We start from the raw sequence: 21,063 nt of genomic DNA, 5'->3' as shown, positions 1-21,063 counted from the left end.
AAATAACAATAAATAAAAGAAGTTTAAGGGAAGAGAGGAATGCAAACTTGATTTATACTGATTCGGCCACTTCCCGTACCTACGTCCAGTCCTCAAGCAACCCACTTGAGATTTTTCACTCTCTTTGTAAAACTCCTTTTACAAAGCCTGAACCACACAGGGACAACCCTTCCCTTGTGTTCAAGAATCCTTTACAACAAGAGACCCACGGTCTCTTAATCCCTTTTCAGAAATAAGAAGAAGAGAAGAAGAAATCTCTCTTAAAAGAGATAGATTGTACAATGAAGACCAATCAAAATTCCTTATTGAATATGCAAGTGGTTGACCAAGGAATCTTTTTTAGAGGATAAGACAGTTCAGTTCAGAAAAACTCTTAATCTTTTGAGAGGATAAACTTTTTGAGCAATGAAAACTCTCTTTAAATTCGTGCTTCCAAGCCACCTTTGATGGCCATTCATAAACCATTTGAATAGATGTGACTCTTGGAAATTATTTTCCGAAAATCCCCTCTGGTAATCGATTACAAGACTTGTGTAAACGATTACATGTTTTGAAATTTGAATTAAAACATTCAAAAAACTGTTGGTAATCAATTACCATCCATGTGTAATCGATTACACATTATAAATTTTGAATTCAAATTTATAGTGACTGTTATAAACATTTTCTGCTGCTTGTAATTGATTACAAGAGAGTAAATCTCAATTTAAAATGATTTAGATAGAATTCTTTGGCCAAACCTTTTGCTTTTTCAATTTGGAAACTTCTTCCTAAGATTCTAGAGATCAACTTGATCATATATCTTGATTTTCTTGGATTCTTGTCTTGAATAAAACTTGGAAGCACTTGATCCTTTGGCATCATCAAAACATCAAAACATCTTGCTTCTATATAGGAGTCATTTGACTTAATCCATCAAAAAATCCTTCAACTATTTCTCGTCCTTGGAAAAATTCTTTTTGCAAGAATCAACTGCTTCTTTCATTCTTCCTCACTACGAGGCTATGAAAACAAGACAACGATGGCTACCTCATAGCCCTACACTGGGGCAATGAAAGGCATCGTGCATGAGCCTCAAGTGAACCTAGGGGCAGATTAGAATTTCTCACCCAATAGGTTCCCTCCTACAAGGTCATGACGAAAGACAACGATTGGTACCTCAAAGCCTTACACTGGGGCAATGAGGGGCACCGTGCATGAGCCTCAAGTGAACATAGGGGCCGATCAAAAGTTTTCACCCATCGATGTTTTTAACAAAAAAAAAGGGGACAAACCCTAGGATTTCAATGTATTGATTAAACATCAAACGACTCCATTGCCGTCACTCCAAAATGGTCAAATGACTAAATCAAACAGAACACACACTCTGAGGGAGTTCTCGGAGAGATTTGCAAAAGATAGGATAAGGTTGCATGGACTATCACGTCTTTCAAAAGGACAGTCAATTTTTGTTTTCCCAAAAAAAAAATCAAATCAAAATCAAAATCACAAAATAGGGAAAAAATGTCATGAACATTGTACAACTTTCCATTACATTGAATTGTTTCATATGAAGTCCGCATTTACCAAATTTCACGACAAAGGTAGCATGCATTTGCATCCCTAAAAATCATGTTGACTGCATAAATTTCCTACATCTAATGTCCAAATCTTGTGGATTTGGGATGACCGGCCCTCTCGATGAGTCGATCTCTTGCTTTCTCATAAGGGTGGACCCTTGGGTACTTGTACCTATCGCCTTCAGAGGACTGCACGTCCTCACCTTGAGAGGACTACACGTCCTCGCCTTGAGAGGACTACACGTCCTCACCATCAGAAGGCTGCACGCCCTCACCTCCAGAGGACTACACGTCCTCGCCTTGAGAGGGCTACCCGCCCTCGCCTTGGGTACTAGTTACCCTCACCTTCAGAGGACTACATGTCCTCACTTTCAGAGGGCTACACGCCCTCGCCATCAGAGGACTGCATGTCCTCACCTTCGTAGGGCTACACGCCCTCACCTTTAGAGGACTACACGTCCTCGCCAACAGAGGGTTGCACGCCCTCACCTTGAGAGGACTACACGTCCTCACCATCAGAGGGCTGCACGCCCTCAACTCCAGAGGACTACACGTCCTCGCCTTGAGAGGGCTACCCGCCCTCGCCTTGGGTACTAGTTACCCTCACCTTCAGAGGACTACACGTCCTCACCTTCAGAGGGCTACACGCCCTCGCCATCAGAGGACTGCATGTCCTCACCTTCGTAGGGCTACACGCCCTCACCTTTAGAGGACCACACGTCCTCACCTTCAGAGGGCTACACGCCCTCGCCATCAGAGGGCTTCACGTCCTCGCCTGCAGAGGGCTGCACGCCCTCACCATCAGAGGACTTCACGTCCTCACCTTCAGAAGGCTACACCCCCTCATCTTCAGAGCACAACACGTCCTCGCCTTCAGAGGGTCATGTCCCTTCACCTTTAGAGGACCACACGTCCTCACCTTCGTAGGGCTACACGCCCTCACCTTTAGAGGACCACACATCCTCACCTTCAGAGGGCTACATGCCCTCGCCATCAGAGGACCACACGTCCTCACCTTCAGAGGGCTACACGCCCTCGCCATCAGAGGACTGCATGTCCTCACCTTCAGAGGGCTACACGCCCTCGCCATCAAAGGACTGCATGTCCTCACCTTCGTAGGGCTACACGCCCTCACCTTTAGAGGACTACACGTCCTCACCAACAGAGGGCTGCACGCCCTCACCTTGAGAGGACTACACGTCCTCGCCAACAGAGGGTTGCACACCTTCACCTCCAGAGGACTACACATCCTCGCCTTGAGAGAGCTGCACGCCCTCACCTTTAGAGGGCTACGTGTCCTCATTTTCAGTGTGCTCCACATCTGCACCTTAAGAGAATTTAAGGTCCTCTGTCCTTAAATGCTTAACCGAGACTTGCACTCCCGGTTAAGGGACCAGTAGTTTCCTTTTAACGGTTCTTGGGCCACCCCCTAATATTGGAGGAGGGCCAACTGTGCGAGCACAACCAGAGAGGGAGGCTATCACACAGCTACTATGCATACCGGGGCAAGATTTCACCTGTGCCGCTGCAAAGAGACGAGTGCGAATCATGCGCACCAACATGACCACTCTTACACAGATATAGATGACATTGCTACTTAGCAACATTCTGCCCAGCGACCGCAATGCCAATCTCCCCCTGCAAAAGTATCTGTTGGTCTGTGTCGTCCCGACATGGGTAAGTATGCATATGGTTCAACTAATTTCTGATACCATCTATTGTTTGCAGGGATCGCACCCACAGAGACACCCAGTGGACCTGAAGAAGTCCAACAAGGCCCTGGGGTTTCCAGCTCTGGTTACGAGCCTCTGTCGGCCCTATAGGGCGCCTGTTCCCCCCAGCAAGTTCATGTCGTCGTGGCATAGGTAAGTATGCACCTCCCCCAACTGATTTCTGATGTCATCTATTGTTTGCAGGGATTGTGCCCGCAAGACACCTAGTGGACCCGAAGAAGGCCGACAGGGTCTTGGAGTTGCCAGCTCTAAATACGGGTCTCTGTTAGTTCTAGGGAGTGCCTGTCGCCCCCAGCAAGGTCATCAGGCCCCCCTACCAATCGAGCTTTCATCAAGAAGTACTGCGCCCCCAGGTAGGCGCAGGGCGAAACACCACATCAGCGTTGGGATGGCCGGTAGCGGGCAATAGACACACCGCCACCACCTCTAGAGTTCACCTCAGCTCATCCATAAAAAGGTTAGAGCGTTGCCTACGACACATGGCCGACCAATAGGCGACCAAGTCCAAAGCCAAAGGTAAACAAAGTACTAGGTCAGTGACCGACAAGTCATAAGGCGTCCAGCTCAAGACGTTAAAGAAGCGCTACTAGGAGGCAACCTAGTACCTTTTGAATCTATGCTTGTTATTTGATCACTTTTTATAGTAGGACGCACCTAGTTGCTCATGATCCTAGGAATTTAAATAAAACAAGCGCAAGCTCGGAAGGTAGTCATACCTCACAAAATATATATATGTATGTTTAGGTAGTGAAAATACCTTAGATATGCATGTATGTAAACAAAAAAACACTTCACAAAATATATATATGTATGTTTAGGTAGAAAGATACCTTAGATATGCATGTATGTAAACAAAAAATACTTCACAAAATATATATATGTATGTTTAGGTAGAAAGATACCTTGGATATGCATGTATATAGCAAAAATACCTTACAAAACATATATATGTATGTTTAGGTAGCAAGATACCTTGGATATGCGTGTATATAGCAAAAATACCTCACAAAAATATACACATGTTTAGGTAGCAAAATACCTCATGGAAAAAAAAGGGAAAAAAAACAAAAACAAACTAGAAAAAGAAATAAACAAATAAAAAAAAAGAAAAAAAAAGAGAAAAAAGAAAAATAAGTTGTCTAGCTGAAAAACCAACATGCTTTTGAAAAGAGATGACTTCCAACTTTTCTTTGAAAAAATTCACTGATCATAACTAGTTTTTGAAAAAATGTGTATACACCTGAAGGGTGAATGCTGTGAAATTTTCCCGAGTACCCAAAATGGACTCGGATGAATGCACAAATTGATAAAAGAACATATTTTGGAAACATTGGGTTGATTTAAAATAGAGGAAATGAATCCTGAGCCCTAGCATCACATGACCATAAAAATTTGACACTTGAGTGTCCGCATAGGTGCATGCATGACCAGTTTTGCATAAAATTTCCAAATCATCATCTTTGCATTTGTGTCATGGAAATAATGTGGGGCATCCCTTTTATCCTTGAACCAGACCAAACCCCGCCATGTATTATGTCTAGCCATTCTACAAGCTTTGAGCCAAAATCCTGACTCACCATAAACCTTGACCCAGGGTGAGAATGTCAATCCTTACCCTCGAAAGCAAAAAAGAAAAGAAGGAAAATTTCCAATCAAAGAGAAAGCAAAAAGAAAAGAAGGAAAATTTCCAATCAAAGAGAAAGCAAAAAGAAAAGAAAGAAAATTCCCAATCAAAGAATGGGAGAAAGTAAAAAAAGGAGGAAGAAGAAGGAAAGAAAGCTCCTGATCAAGGATCGAAAGAAAATAGAAGAAATGTGCAGAAAGGTCTTTGGACCGGACAATATCTGAACAATACAGAATTGTCACCAAATGAACGAAAAGAAGGAAAGGAAACCATGACCTAAAGTGGTTTTCTCCCTTTAATTGCCAATCAAGATATTGTGTGCTAGCGACTTTTTCGCCCCGCACTAAACCAAAACAGAAAAGGAAAAAAGCCAGAAAAAGGGCCAAAAAAAGAAGAGGTCAAAAGCCAAAAAACCCACCAAAAGAACCTGTTTCCAAGGGAAGTCCTATTGATCCATGATCACACATGTAATCTTTGATTTGATAGGAAATGATTTGTAAAATCAAGTCATGACATATCTATGGTTCGGAATTAGGATAAAACACTTACCTGTGCGAGATTGATACACTTTGAGTGGATTTCTTCTATTTTTGTCGAACCCAGTGTTTCCTCTAAATGGTCATTTAGAAACGAAATGCTAAACATCCAAAATCTCATTTATGGTTATGAGAAAATTTCATCAGCATACTCTCCTTCCTCGGTAGACGCATTGTTTTTCACTCAAAAAGGCATATACTGCTCTAATCAGTTGGAATATTTGTCTCTTTGCTAAAGCATGTTTGCATTTTAGTGGAGAAAACACCGAGACTTTTTCAAGTCTCACAAGTTATCCAGAACTACGTAGGTCTGAGTTCCTCATTGGAGGATACGTAGGAGCAAGAGTCTCGCTTTTTTCGACCACACCGCTTTTTGTTACCATGACCCAAGAGCTGGTAGCCCGCGGAGACACCTTACGGTTATCCGCACCTCGTCATTCAGTGACCCAAGTCTGATTGACGAGCGGAGGCCAATGTGGTCATCTTCGCCCTTTCCGGAGAAGTCAGCCTTTTCCGGTGGAGACTTTTTCAAGTCTCACAGGTTATCTAGAACTACGTAGGTCTGAGTTCCTCATAGAGGATACGTAGGAGCAAGAGCCTTGCTTTTGTCGGCCGCCCCACACTCTCTGTCATACTGACCCTGAGGTCATGTGACGTACGGAGACAAATTATGGTCATTCCGCACACCTTTTTGTCATCCAGAGGCGGCGGGACCGATGACATGCGGAGACAAATTATGGTCATTCCGCACACCTTTTTGCCATTCAGACACAGTTGTGTCCGATGGCACGCAGAGACAAATTATGGTCATTCTGCGCCCTTTTGTCATCCAGAGGCGGCGGGCCCGATGACATGCGGAGACAAATTATGGTCATTCCGCACACCTTTTTGCCATTCAGGCACAATTGTGTCCGATGGCACGCAGAGACAAATTATGGTCATTCTGCGCCCTTTTGTCATCCAGAGGCGGCGGGCCCGATGACATGCGGAGACAAATTATGGTCATTCCGCACACCCTTTTGCCATTCAGGCACAGTTGTGTCCGATGGCACGCAGAGACAAATTATGGTCATTCTGCGCCCTTTTGTCATCCAGAGGCGACAGGCCCGATGACATGCGGAGACAAATTATGATCATTCCGCACACCTTTTTGCCATTCAGACACAGTTGTGTCCAATGGCACAAAGAGACAAATTATGGTCATTCTGCGCCCTTTTGTCATCCAGAGGCGGCGGGCCCGATGACATGCAGAGACAAATTATGCTCATTCCGCACACCTTTTTGCTATTCAGACACAGTTGTGTCCGATGGCACGCAGAGACGAATTATGTTCATTCTGCACCCTTTTGTCATCCAGAGGCGGCGGGCTCGATGACATGCGGAGACAAATTATGATCATTCTGCACACCTTTTTGCCATTCAGACACAGTTGTGTCCGATGACACGCAGAGACAAATTATGGTCATTCTGCGCCCTTTTGTCATCCAGAGGCGGTGGGCCCGATGACATGCGGAGACAAATTATGGTCATTCCGCACACCTTTTTGCCATTCAGACACAGTTGTGTCCGATGGCACGCAGAGAGGAATTATGATCATTCTGCACCCTTTTGTCATCCAGAGGCGGCGGGCCCGATGACATGCGGAGACAAATTATGGTCATTCCGCACACCTTTTTGTCATTCAGACACAGTTGTGTCCGATGGCACGCAGAGACAAATTGTGGTCATTCTACGCCCTTTTGTCATCCAGAGGCGGCGGGCCCGATGACATGCGGAGACAAATTATGGTCACTCCGCACACCTTTTTGCCATTCAGATACAGTTGTGTCCGATGGCACGCAGAGACAAATTATGGTCATTCTGCGCCCTTTTGTCATCCAGAGGCGGCGGGCCTGATGACATGCGGAGACAAATAATGGTCATTCCGCACACCTTTTTGCCATTAAGACACAGTTGTGTCCGATGGCACGCAGAGACAAATTATGATCATTCTGCGCCCTTCGTCAATCGCGGCCGACAAGCCTGTTGACACGCGGAGATTTACGTCATCTTTCGCGCTCACAAGCTCTATCATACTGACATTTGAGTCACGCTGACGGGCGGAAATACCCGAGTGGTTATCCGTATAAACATTCCTTTTTGATGTCTGTAAGACGAAAAGCCTGACAGCACGCAGAGACTAAAGTCGTCTTCTACGACCTTCGTCAATCGGGACCGACAAGCCCGTTGACACGCGGAGATTTACGTCATCTTCCGCACTCACAAGATCTGTCATACTAACATTTGAGTCACGCTGACGGGCGGAAATACCCGAGTGGTTATCCGTATAAACATTCTTTTTGCTGTCTGTAAGACGAAAAGCCTGACAGCACGTAGAGACTAACGTCGTCTTTTGCGCCCTTCGTCAATCGCGGCCGACAAGCCCGTTGACACGCGGAGATTTACATCATCTTCCGTGCTCACAAGATCTGTCATACTGACTTTTGAGTCACGCTGACGGGCGGAGATACCCGAGTGGTTATCCGTATAAACTTTTTTTTGCTATCTGTAAGACAGAACGCTTGATAGCATGCAGAGACTGACATCGTCTTCTGCACCTTTTGTTCCCCCGGGGACAACAAGTCATTTACATGCGGAGGTATTTTATGGTCACCCGCGACTCTCGTCAACCGAGAGGAACGAAATTAGTGTCTTATCTTTACTTCCCTTTTATCTCCAATAAAAGACAAGTAAAGAGGGACAACTGTCATACCCTAATTTCATCCGGGGACCTTTGCTTGTTGGCATGCAACTTGTATTTGGTCATTTGAGGTGCTTGGCACCCATCATTAGGCAGTTTGTGAAGTTCCGTGACGTGCCGGAAATCAAAAGAAAGTATTGATGCACAATCCGTAAGGTTCCGTGACACACTGGAAATAAACAAGGAAGCATCGTTGCACAATTTGTGAGGTTCCGAAACATTACGGAAAGAAAACAAGTATCGTTACAAAATTCGTAAGTTTCCGTAACTTTACGAAAAAAGGAATCACCAAAAAAAAGCCAAAGGGGTGTATTTAGTAAAATGGGGGGGTGCAAATAGTAATTTTTGAATCTGGGCCCTTCTAGAGGTTTCAGGGCAATTTCTTGCTTAAGGTTGAAGCAACCTAGCTCGCCTGGGCGAGCTAGGTGGCCAACACACCCCCTGTTTTGTTGAAAAATGGGATTCCAGGGCTTCCGGGAAACCCGTAATGCTTCCGTAAAATACCCATAACCCTAAATAAGCATATTTAACTTAATTCGGGTGAGCGGGAAGAGACAAAAAGAAGAAAATCAAGTCCTATATGCTTCCGTAACTTTTACGTAAATTACGAAAGAAGGGGTGAACTTATCAAAATTGGGGGGTGCAAATAGCAATTTCGAAATTTTGGATTGGGCCTTCCAGAATGTTTTTTTGAAGCTGGATTGCTTCTGGAGGAAGCAACCCAGCTCGCCTGGGCAAGCTGGGCGGCAACCTCCTCCCTCTTTTTCCTATAAATAGGCTGAAGGGGGTTGTTCTAAGGATCCCTCAGCCCCCTGGCTATGTATTTCAGCTGTTTTGGGTGAAAAAAATTGTTTCCGTGAATAAAATCCAAGCCGAGGTGCTTCCGTAACGCTTCCGAGATGTTTCCGTAAGCAAATCCGTGAAGGTTTTCGTCCGTTCTTCATCGTTCTTCATCCGTTCTTCGTTCTTCAACGGGTAAGTTTTCGAATCCGAGACTTTCAATTCATTTCTTGTTTTTTTAAGCTTTCATCTTTATTTCGTTCATTTTCGATTTCTTTTCTTCCGTCTTTAACGCGCTTTTACCATTTATTTAAGCCGTTTTCTCACCTAATAAGTGATAAAATGAATTTCAATCGATCATTTGTGTTGTAATCTCATTTAATCACTTTTAAAATGAAATCTAACCGATCGTTCACGCTATAACCTCGGTTAAACCAAAAAAAGTAAAATAATAATAAAATAATCAAAATATCTTGAAAAATAATAATAAAATAATCAAAATATCTTTGAATAAAATAAATCAAAAAAATCAATCGGACGTTTTTCTTTGGAAGTTTCCTTGAATGAATTGATTAATAACCAAAGCGAAACTAAGACTAAAATAGACTCACAAATCAAGTTTTGTCCGAAAAATCACTAAAAACCGTTTTAAGGTCCAACGCCTTAAACGGTCCTCTTTGCTTTTATCGGTTAACATGGACCGTTCCAAAGCATAAAATCAACATGTAACTTTACCGCTTTTGCAAGAACTACGTAGGTCTGATTTCCTCATCGCAATTGAGGATACGTAGGAGCAAAAGCCCCGCTTTTGTCGACCACCCCAAGAGATCGTTAATGGTCCAAATGCCTTAACGTTTCTCTCCTTTCAAAAACAAGACATCGTTAATGGTCCAACGCCTTAACGTTTCTCTCCTTTCAAAATCAAAAGACCGTTTAATGGTCCAACACCTTAAATGACCTTTTGTTCAATAAAAACATATTTTGCAAAAAAGACAAAAACAACTTAACCAAACACTTTGTTCCGAAAGAACTACGTAGGTCTGATTTCCTCATCGCAATTTGAGGAATACGTAGGAGCAAAGGGAAACACCCTTGTCGACCACAAAAAGAGAAAAAATATAAAAAAAAGGTATAAAGGATATAAAGACATAAAAAGGGAACGTAAAAATCAAAGTCATGTTTGCACATTCGATTAAAGGCTGTCGTCCCTTGGGACGGACGTGTGGGCTGCTAATACATTCCCCGTGCGTAAATACAACTCCCGAGCCTTTCACTTATAAGTTCGTAGATCGCGTCTTTTCCGGTTTTTCCGACGTTTTCCTCAAATAAACGTTGGTGGCGAATCCGCGCGTATTCCTTTCGTGGAACACGCATCCCGCGAGTCACGCGTCGCCCTCCCGCCGAAGGGTAGGTTGCGACAATTCCATACTTAGAGATTCATGCAAAAACCATTACTTACTATTAGTCATTCTCTCACAATTAAAGATCACACTCTTTCCAGGTTGTGGTTAACGTGTTCCTTCACAATCAACCTGACAAACCAACTAACATTTTCAATCATGATCCTAATTCCATGTTCTTTCTCTTCTAATGACTGCATGCTCATTCAAAGCATATGATTTATGCATTTCAATTCACTCACATCATACAATTGATCAATTCAAACCAATCACAAACACTGAATTCCAAATTCAAACATCAACCACTGAATAATATAAGTGCACTATTCAATCAAGCTTTTATACAAGCTACCAAACAAAATATAACTATGAACTGAAATTTAAAAACTAAACTAAAATTTAAAAACTGAAACATAAACATAAAATGTACTGAAGACATAATAATATAAGTTATTCAAATTGCAAGAAAATAAAGATCCTGATCTTGTCAATCATCCTGTGCAGCGTCATTCAGGTCCAATGCTGGTGCAGATGGTGGATCCTGAGAAAGAGACAAGTCCAACACTGGTGCAGATGCTCAAGCTGAGGAGATATAGCTGGATCAGCCTAAAAAATAAAGGGCTATGGTGAAGAGGGCTCTGATGTGTCAACAAAAGCATCGTCCTGTGCAGGTTGAGGCTGCTGGGCTGCGGAGGCCTCACCCCCTCCCAAAGGAGAAGGCTGGACTCCTGGCCAGGCCACCTTCTGAAGAAATTCTTCAATGCTCATAACTGACTGCTGGTGGACCACATCTTGTAAACCCTGCATAATCAGGAGCTGGCCCTGATGCAGGCTCTGCAGCATAGACAAGGAGTGCTCCGAGCTTGAGCGGGAAAACCTATAAGAACTGGAGGAACTGGAGCTGTAGAAGTAGAGGGGGCAGATGCAGAGGGAGCTGAGGTAGAAGCATGAGTAGGGGCAGGAGCAAAAGATGGTGGGGCCTCGGATCTCCTAGCCCTGGATTTCTGGGTTCCCTGGAAAGTGACCGAAGGGTCATCCAGGTTCCATCAATTCTTTTTAATATAAGCCAAATTAATGGCTTGGCTCAGAGATTCAAAGGCCAGAGAATCATATGTGACTCCTCGAGCCTTGCATAAAGCAGTAATCAAGGCTGGAAAACCTAGCCTCGAGGTGTCATGTTGTGCTATAAGAGAGATCTGACCTGAGATGAGGGACCCTAAGTTCATATCCATCTTCATGATGAGCCCGTATATCAACTTAGACCTATCTAGAGTAATGTCAGAAGTGTGGGATGTCAGGGCTAAGTTAGAGAAAGATAGAACACTCCAGGTCTGGGCCAGAGTAGTCAGATTCTTCCTCAAGATCTTCAGAGGCAACTCATCTGCATTCAGCTCAAATCCTTTCCCAGGGATACATAGACGAGTTGCAAGCTCTTGAGGAACAGGCCTCAGATTAGCTAACCAGGAGTAGGCAGACAAGCTCTCCCCTTCCTCTATGACCACTGGTGTCTTCAAGAAGGTGTTGAGGGCATCAACATCAAATTTAATTAGGTGCCCTTGCACCCTCACCTGCTTAGGCGATTTGTCTTCAGGGTCATAGAGGTTAGCATAAAATTCTTTAACAATAGCAACATCAATGCTTCCCTCTGAGAAGTTAGTGAGCTCCTTATGCCAATTCCTCCACTCAATTTCTCTCCTGAATTCATCAAATTCTGTGATATACAGCTTCACATTCCTTTCCGGAAGGATCTTCCGGCTAAGGACATTGTGTGCATAGCAGTCCCAGGCATCTTGGGATACAAATATTGATCTATCATATCATGCCTGGGACACTGAAGTTGGTGCCTTCCTTTTACTAGAAGCCATCTACAAAACCAAAGAATCAAATCACAAGATTAGACAGGAATTATTCAAATTGAAAAACAGAAAATAAAACTGAAATTAAGGCTGGGCGCTTAGCATGACAGATGCGCTTAGCGCGCCTTATGAAAATTTACTCATGAGCTAAGCGCGATAGACACGCACTTAGCGTGTGAACATAGAAAATATTTTTTCTGCAGAATGGGCTTAGCGAGCAGCAATTCCACAAATTTTTAAAACAGAGACATTATAGCGCTTAGCGTGACATGCACGCTTAGCGCCCAACAAAAACACAAAATCCTAAGTGTTTGATACACAGTACTCACTTAGCGCACATCCGTGCTTAGCGAGTTCAACAGATAACTCAACAGAGAAGATGAATGCGCTTAGTTCGACAGCTGGGCTTAGTGTGTTCATCTGGAAATCCAGAATCTTCAACAGAAGCAATGAACTCGCTTAGCGCACTCATCGCGATTTCCAGAAAAACAAGGGCTTTCTCAGCAACTCACTTAGGCCCCTATTAGGCCATCAAACCCTACTCAAAATAAGCACATTTTGACTACAGTACAACCCTAAAGCTATGCTAACTAACAACTAACCTAACACTAAGCATAACCAGAAATTCTACCTAACAATCACTAAGTTATCTATCCTAAGGTTGAAAACTTAGAATGAAAATGAAGTAAAGTGAAGAAACTTACTTGGATTGTGCAGATGAATGCAAAAAAAAAAAAAAAAAACAATAGTGCAGGAATGCAGGGAGATGAAGCAAGGTGAGGACAGATGTAGTGAGGCCTTAATGCACAAGAGTGAAATGGTAACTGCCTAAGGCAGTACCTTATAATTTTTTGCAGTTTCGTATGGTGCACTTAGCTCACAGTTGCACTTAGTGTATCCATATGACGTTTGAGTTTTAAAAGCCCTGTGCTTAGTGCATCTGCTCGCTAAGCCCAATTCAAAATGTTAAAATTCCAGAGAAGCTTTTGGGCTTAGCGCGCAAGGTCGTGCTTAGCAGGAACTGCAGCTTTGATTAGTCCTGCAACTTGCGCTTAGCTGCCAAAGGCTGCGCTTAGAGAATTAATTCTCATTAAATCCAATAGTGGCCCGCGCTTAGCGTGTTGCTCGCGCTTAGCGCAATTCTAATAATTGTCATTCCAGAGAAGGAATTGCGCTTAGTGGGCATTCGCGCTAAGCCCAATTCGAAAGAATTAAAATCTAAAGAGCTTTTTGGGCTTAGTGTTGAGCACGTGCTCAACAGGACCATCCATCCAATGATCAGGGGTCAAGGCGCTTAGGGCGAACAACAGCTCGCCTAGCGCGTGAAGGAAATGGCGCTTAGCGCAAGGGTTGCGCTTAGCGCGTGGACCACAGAAAATTTTCTAAGTTATTTTTTTCTGTCCATCTCTTCACAAAACTTATAAACCCCTTTTTCAATACTAAACATGCTGAAAATACACAATCACAAGCAATCTAACTGAACTAAAATGCAAGAAAAACAAAATTAAAAAGGGTTGGGTTGCCTCCCAGTAAGCACTCGTTTAACGTCATTAGCTTGATGCATAGTTCTTTGTTATCCTAGATCAATCTTGGTTCTCTCCTTCAGAACCTTCTCATCAAACTCCTTCACTTGTAAACAAACATTCTGGTCCAGCAATTTTCTTTCTTCATTAAATAGATCAAAGCTGATCTGTTGGTCTTCAATACCCATTTCTAACTTTTTCTTCCCCATGTTCACTACACAACTTGTAGTAGACATAAATGGACGTCCCAAAATTAAGGGAATATTTGCATCTTCATCAATGTCCATTACAACGAAGTCAGTAGGAAAGAAAAGATGCTTGACACAAACCAGAACATCCTCAATCACTCAATAAGGTTTGGTGATGGAGCGATCTGCTAACTGTAAAGTCATCCTAGTAGGCATTATCTCCAACTCTCCAAGTCTCCGACACATGGAAAGCGGCATCAAATTAATACTGGCCCCCAAGTCAATAAGAGCCTTGCCAACAGAAACTTCACCTATAGAACAAGGAATAGTGACACTGCCTAGATCCTTATGTTTCGATGGATGGATCCATTGAATTACGGCACTGCAGTTTCCTTCCACAATGATGTTGTCACTATAGATGTACTTGTTCTTCCTAGTTAGCATGTCTTTCAGAAATTTAGCATAGAGTGGCATCTGCTGTAGAGCTTCTCCAAAGGGCATGGTAATTTCTAGCTTCTTGAAAATATCCAGAAATCAAGCTAGATGTCTTTCTTTGTCCTTCCTAGAAGGTACCAAAAGGTATGGTACTTCTCTCCCTTCAGCTAAAGATGCTTCTTTCTTTTTCTCTCTAGCACACTCACTCTTGCTTTTTCTCTTCTCTTCTTTTCTCATTTTTTCTTTTTCATTTTTCTCATTTTTTTCATTTTCTTTTTCCTTTTGTTTTTCCTTCTTTTCTTTTTCAGTTATTTCTTTTTCACTCAAAATTATTGGTGTCTATCTCATTTGTTTATCCTCCTCTTCTTCTTCCTCTATAAGTTCTCAAAAGGGTTGCACTAGTTTAGGTGCTAGTTCAATTGTCAGCTGTTGTTTGTCATCCTCCACCATTTTCTCCTTCTTCTTCTCCTCTTCCATAGTTACCTTCCTTCCTCGATTCATCGCAGCCTTACATTCTTCTTTTGGATTATGCTCAGTGTTAGCTCCAAAAGTACTAGAAGATTTTTTGCAAGCTGTTTGGCTAGCTGTCCTACCTGGACCTCTAGATTTTTTATGGCTGACTCTGTGCTCTTATGATTAGTAAATGACACCTGCATAAACTAAGCAAGAGTTTCTAAAACACAGTCACCTTTTAGAACATGATCTCTAATAAAATGATGCCTAATTTCTATATGCATGGTTTTAGAGTGAAGGACTAGATTTTTATATATGTTTATGGCACTTGTGTTATCACATTTTATGGGAATGTGATCTAATACAATTCCATAATCATATAGTTGTTGTTTCATCCACAGAATCTGTGCACAACAACTACCAGCAGAAATGTATTCTGCTTCTGTTGTGGATAATGCTACACTATTTTGCTTCATGCTATTCCAAGAAACAAGAGCAGTCCCTATGAATTGACATGTGCCACTAGTGCTTTTCCTATCTGTTTTTGATCCAGCAAAATCCGAATCTGTGTATCCTATTAAATTGCATAAAGAATTCTTAGGGTACCATAATCCTAAGTTAACTGTTCCTAATAGATATCTTATTATTCTTTTTACTACCATTAGATGTGAAAACTTTGGATTTGATTGGAATCTTGCACACATGCACACACTAAACATAATATCTAGCCTACTTGTAGATAAGTAGAGTAGAGATCTAATCATACCTCTGTATTGCTTTGCATCAACTGGTTGACCGGATTCATCTTTGTCAAGGTAACAACTGGTGCTCATAGGAGTAGCCAAGTGTTTTGAGTTTTCCATTCCAAATCTCTTAATGAGTTCTTTGCAATATTTTGCTTGGTTGACAAAGATCCCATCATTTGTTTGTTTGATTTGTAGTCCAAGAAAGTAATTTAACTCACCCATCATGGACATCTCAAACTCACTTTGCATATCAATAGAAAACTCCTTGCATATAATTCAATAGTAGATCCAAAAATTATATCATTAACATAAATTTGTACCAATAAGATATCATTACCCTTCTTTTTTATGAATAAGGAGGTATCTACCTTCCCTCGAGAGAAATTCTTTTCTAATAGGAATTTACTTAATCTTTCATACTGTCATACCCTAATTTCGTCCGGGGACCTTGGCTTGGTGGCATGCAACTTGTATTTGGTCATTTTGAGGTGCTTGGCACCCATCATTAGGCAATTTGTGAAGTTCCGTGATGTGCCGGAAACCGAAAGAAAGTATTGATGCACAATCCGTAAGGTTCCGTGACACACCGGAAATCAAAAAGGAAGCATCGTTGCACAATTCGTGAGGTTCCGTAACATTCTGTAAGTCAAAAAAGGGATGATTATGTAATCCACAAGGTTCCGTAACATTACGGAAAGAAAACAAGTATCGTTACGAAATTCGTAAGTTTCCGTAACTTTACGAAAAAAAGAATCACCAAAAACAAGCCAAAGGGGGTGTATTTAGTAAAATGGGGGGTGCAAATAGCAATTTCCGAATCTGGGCCCTTCTAGAGGTTTCTGGGCAATTTCTTGCTTAAGGTTGAAGTAACCTAGCTCGCCTGGGCGAGCTAGGTGGCCACCACACCCCCCGTTTTGTTGAAAAATGGGATTCCGTGGCTTCCGGGACACCCGTAATGCTTCCGTAAAATTCCCATAACCCTAAATAAGCATATTTAACTTAATACGGGTGAGTGGGACGAGAAAAAAAGAAGAAAATCAAGTCATATATGCTTCCGTAAGGCTTCCGTAACTTTTCCGTAAATTACGAAAGAATGGGGTGAACTTATCAAAATTTGGGGGGGGTGCAAATAGCAATTTCGAAATTTTGGATTGGGCCTTGTATAATGTTTCTTTGAAGCTGGATTGCTTCTGGATGAAGCAACCCAGCTCGCCTGGGCGAGCTAAGGTCGCCTGGGCGAGCTAAGGTCGCCTGGGCGAGCTGGGCGACAACCTCCGCCCCCTTTTTCCTATAAATAGGCTGAAGGGGGCTGTTCTAAGGATCCCTCAGCCCCCTGGCTATGTATTTCAGCTGTTTTGGGTGAAAAAAATTGTTTCCGTGAAGAAAATCCAAGCCGAGGTGCTTCTGTAACGCTTCCGAGATGTTTCCGTAAGCAAGTCCGTGAAGGTTTTCGTCCGTTCTTCACCGTTCTTCATCCGTTTTTCGTTCTTTAACGGGTAAGTTTTCGAATCCGAGACTTTCAATTCATTTCTTGTTTTTTTAAGCTTTCATCTTTATTTCGTTCATTTTCGATTTCTTTTCTTCTGTCTTTAACGCGCTTTTACCGTTTATTTAAGCCGTTTTCTCACCTAATAAATGATAAAATGAATTTCAATCGATCATTTGTGTTGTAATCTCATTTAATCACTTTTAATACGAAATCTAACCGATCGTTCACGCTATAACCTCGGTTAAACCAAAAAAAGTAAAATAATCAAAATATCTTTGTATAAAATAACCAAAAAAATCAATCGGACGTTTTTCTTTGGAAGTTTCCTTGAATGAATTGATTAATAACCAAAGCGAAACTAAGACTAAAATAGACTCACACACAAATCAAGTTTTGTCCGAAAAATCACTAAAAACCGTTTTAAGGTCCAACGCCTTAAACGGTCCTCTTTGCTTTTATCGGTTAACATGGACCGTTCAAAAGCATAAAATCAACATGTGACTTTACCGCTTTTGCAAGAACTACGTAGATCTGATTTCCTCATCGCAATTGAGGATACGTAGGAGCAAAAGCCCCACTTTTGTCGACCACCCCGAGACATCGTTAATGGTCCAACGCCTTAACGTTTCTCTCCTTTCAAAATCAAAAGATCGTTTAATGGTCCAACACCTTAAATGACCTTTTTGTTCAATCAAAATATATCTTGCAAAAAGATAAAAAACAACTTAACCAAACACTTTGTTCCGAAAGAACTACGTAGGTCTGATTTCCTCACCCCAATTGAGGAATACGTAGGAGAAAAGGGAAATACCCTTGTCGACCACAAAAAGAGGAAAAATATAAAAATGGTACAAAAGATCTAAGAACGTAAAAGGGAACATAAAAATCTAAGTCATGTTTGCACATTTGATTAAAGGCTGCCGTCTCTTATGACGGATGTGTGGGGTGCTAATACCTTCCCCGTGCGTAAATACAACTCCCGAGCCTTTCACTTAAAAGTTCGTAGATCGCGTCTTTTCCGGTTTTTCTGACGTTTTCCTCAAATAAACGTTGGTGGCGACTCCGCGCGTATTCCTTTCGTGGAACACGCATCCCGCGAGTCACGCGTCGCCCTCCCGCCGAAGGGTAGGTTGCGACAATTGGCGACTCCACTGGGGACTGTTTTTAGAGAGTTAGGCCATTTAATCTTGTGCAATGTTTTGCCATGACTTACTCCTTTGTTGGTTTCCCTTCATTATGTTCTTGTATATATAACTCTTTGATGCTTTTAGTGCATTTTTTGTATGCTTGAGGTAAATATTTATTCATTTGATGCACACAAACACTAACACTATTTGCACACACGGTGAGTTGAAAAAAAAGGGGCCCTATTCCCGGGTTCGTGGGAACATATGGAGTGGAGGTGAATTTGTGATCATGCTAGGTCTCCGACTTGCTTGATTACAGTGAACCCTCATCTAGAGTTTTTCTCTTTGAAAGCATATTGTTGCTAGTAGTCCCTACTGCTGCAGTATGTTCTTCGAAGGGGATGATACCTCTAGAAACCATCAAGAGAGATATGACTACCTTGGGGGTTATCACTAAAAGCCTAGTTAGCTCTCTCCCTTATAGGTCCCTTAAATAGGGGCACGGAGCAAACACGTTGCGTGCCATTTTTCACACTGCCATGCATAAGTATCATATACCCTTTTGCTTATATTTGTTTGTGAATATTGTCGTACTATGTACATCCCCGTGTTGTGCCTTTCGCATATGCATCATGCGTGGGTTTCGTCTTTGATCCCCTCACTTTAGCAAACCGACGAAGGGTTCGTGTCGCCTTCTTAAAAACATACATTGGGTGCCATGCTGCCCAAACGTTGTATCCAAGAAGGAAACAATTTCTCGGGTTCCCGTATTCGTAAATTGCATCTGTGTCATATGCATTTCTTCATGCATTCATCCATTCCACCCATGATAGATGTCGGAGTTTTGATTCGCACTAGATTTTATTTCACTTTAGTAAAACATGGGATCAAGTCAAAAGCCTTCGCTTAAAAAGAGGTTCTATCAAGTCAAAATCAAGAGCTTAGAGGTCACTAGTTTACGAGAGTTGGGGCAATTAATGGGTCAACTTCAACGGCAAGCCTTCCGCAAAGCCTATGGTAAGATTTGGGACCTAGCTAGGGTAGAAGTCTCCATGGAACCGATTGCATCCCTTTCCCAGTATTATGACCAGCCCCTAAGGTGCTTCACATTCGAGGACTTCCAGCTAGAGCCGACTGTGAAAGAGTTTGAAGAAATCCTGGGATGCCCACTGGGAGGAAGGAAGCCATATCTTTTCTCTAGGTTATATCCTTCCACGACAAGAGTAGCCAAGGTAGTGAAAATCTCAGCACAAGAGTTGGATCGGGTAAAGCAAAACAGGAATAGGGTAGTCGGAGTACCAAGGAAGTGTTTGGAGGAAAGGGCAAAGGCCTTGGAAAATCAAGGCAAATGGGCTTTCTTTTATTGACATCTTGGCACTTTTGATCTTTGGAGTTGTCCTCTTTCCGAATATGGAAGGGTTAGTGGACCTAGCAGTGATTGACGCTTTCCTCGCCTTTCATCATGGCGAGGAAAGCCCGGTCGTCGCCATTTTGGCCATGTATGACACGTTCGACCGGGGATGTGAAAAGAGCGGCGCAAGAATTTTTTGTTGTGCACTGGCTCTCTATGTGTGGCTGGTTTCACACCTTTTTCTCCAAGAAGGTAGGCCCGTCTATCCGCTACAAGGTCACCGCTCGTGCGTCGAAAAAGGAAAGGCGAATTGGGACCAACTCTTGGCTAGCATGGAGGGGCGTCTGTTAATTGGTTCCCTCGCTAGAAGGAAGGAAGAATCAGGATTCTATCTTCATGCGAAGGATGTCCAAATGTTCCCTTGATGGGAACAAGGGGTTGTATTAATTATAATCCCGTCCTCGCCATAAGACAGCTTGGCTACCCCATGAGAGGAGTGCCATCAGACGAAAGCATCACGCCTTTCATCGCACGGGGTTTCAGTGACCACAACGCGAGGGTACTCCAAGGAGTTCGCAAGGCATGGCATGCGGCGTGAAGAAAGGACAGAGAGCTTAGGGGAAGCAGTAATGGGATCATCGGCGGCTATCATAAGTGGCTGAGAGTCCGGACACAAGGATTGGATTGGCTCCCAAATCTAAAGACTGTGAGAGACAATGAGGTTAAAGCTTCGGAAGAAAGTGATGAGGTACAAGCCCTAAAGGCAAAGCTTGAAAGAGCCCGGGTAGTCAAAGAGAAGTTCAAGTCCATAGCCATCAAAGTCTGAAGAGAGTATGATGAACTAAGGGACGTCAATATGGCCACCGATGAAGCCTTGGAATGAGAAACCAAGAAGGCCCGAAAGGAAGAACACGACCAAAACAAGTTTTGAGGGGCTTTATAGGGCAGCAATAGTGAGCTCAAGCTCCGAAGAGGTGAAAGGAATCATCACGGGTCAAAGGCATGATTTGGAAGGACGAGCTAAAGGCTTGCCTTAGGTCGAAAAGAAATTTTTCCCAACAGTTAAAGTGAGACTTAAGGGAATATGTGGGCCATCATCGATGAGTGCAAAGAGATGCTAAATCTAGCGGCGACTCACGAGCAAAGGCTAGAGGATGAGTATGCCAAGATATCAGCAGAAAGGGAAGCAAGGGAAAGGGTAATTGATTCATTGCACCAAGAGGCAACAATGAGGATGGACCGATTTGCTCTTACTTTGAACAGGAGTCAAGAACTTCCCCGATTGCTAGCCAAGGCCAAAGCAATGGCGGACACCTACTCCGCCCCCAAGGAGATCCACGGACTTCTCAGCTATTGTCAGCATATAATAGACTTAATGGACCATATGATTAGAAACCGCTAGGAAGTTTGTATTGTCGCTCAGATCTTGACTAGTTATAACTTTTTGAATAAAATGAGTTTATCCCACGTTTTTACTCCAAAAATCAGTGCGAATCAAGTCACTCCCGCATTTTATCTCTAGC

General features: G+C 42.7%; 1 protein-coding gene across 1 annotated transcript; it reads right to left on the bottom strand.

Annotated features, from left to right (window-relative positions):
• Positions 1-14,098: 14,098 nt before the first annotated feature.
• LOC102660102 (uncharacterized) lies at positions 14,099-14,440 on the bottom strand. Its single transcript, XM_006579155.1, has one exon. It carries the CDS (start codon positions 14,438-14,440, stop codon positions 14,099-14,101), a length of 342 nt encoding a protein of 113 aa, XP_006579218.1.
• Positions 14,441-21,063: the final 6,623 nt, after the last annotated feature.

The sequence above is a fragment of the Glycine max genome, chromosome 4 (assembly GCF_000004515.6).
Source record: "Glycine max cultivar Williams 82 chromosome 4, Glycine_max_v4.0, whole genome shotgun sequence".
Taxonomy (NCBI): domain Eukaryota; kingdom Viridiplantae; phylum Streptophyta; class Magnoliopsida; order Fabales; family Fabaceae; genus Glycine; species Glycine max.
Note: the sequence above shows the minus strand (reverse complement) of the source record. Positions and strands in the feature narration are given on the sequence as shown.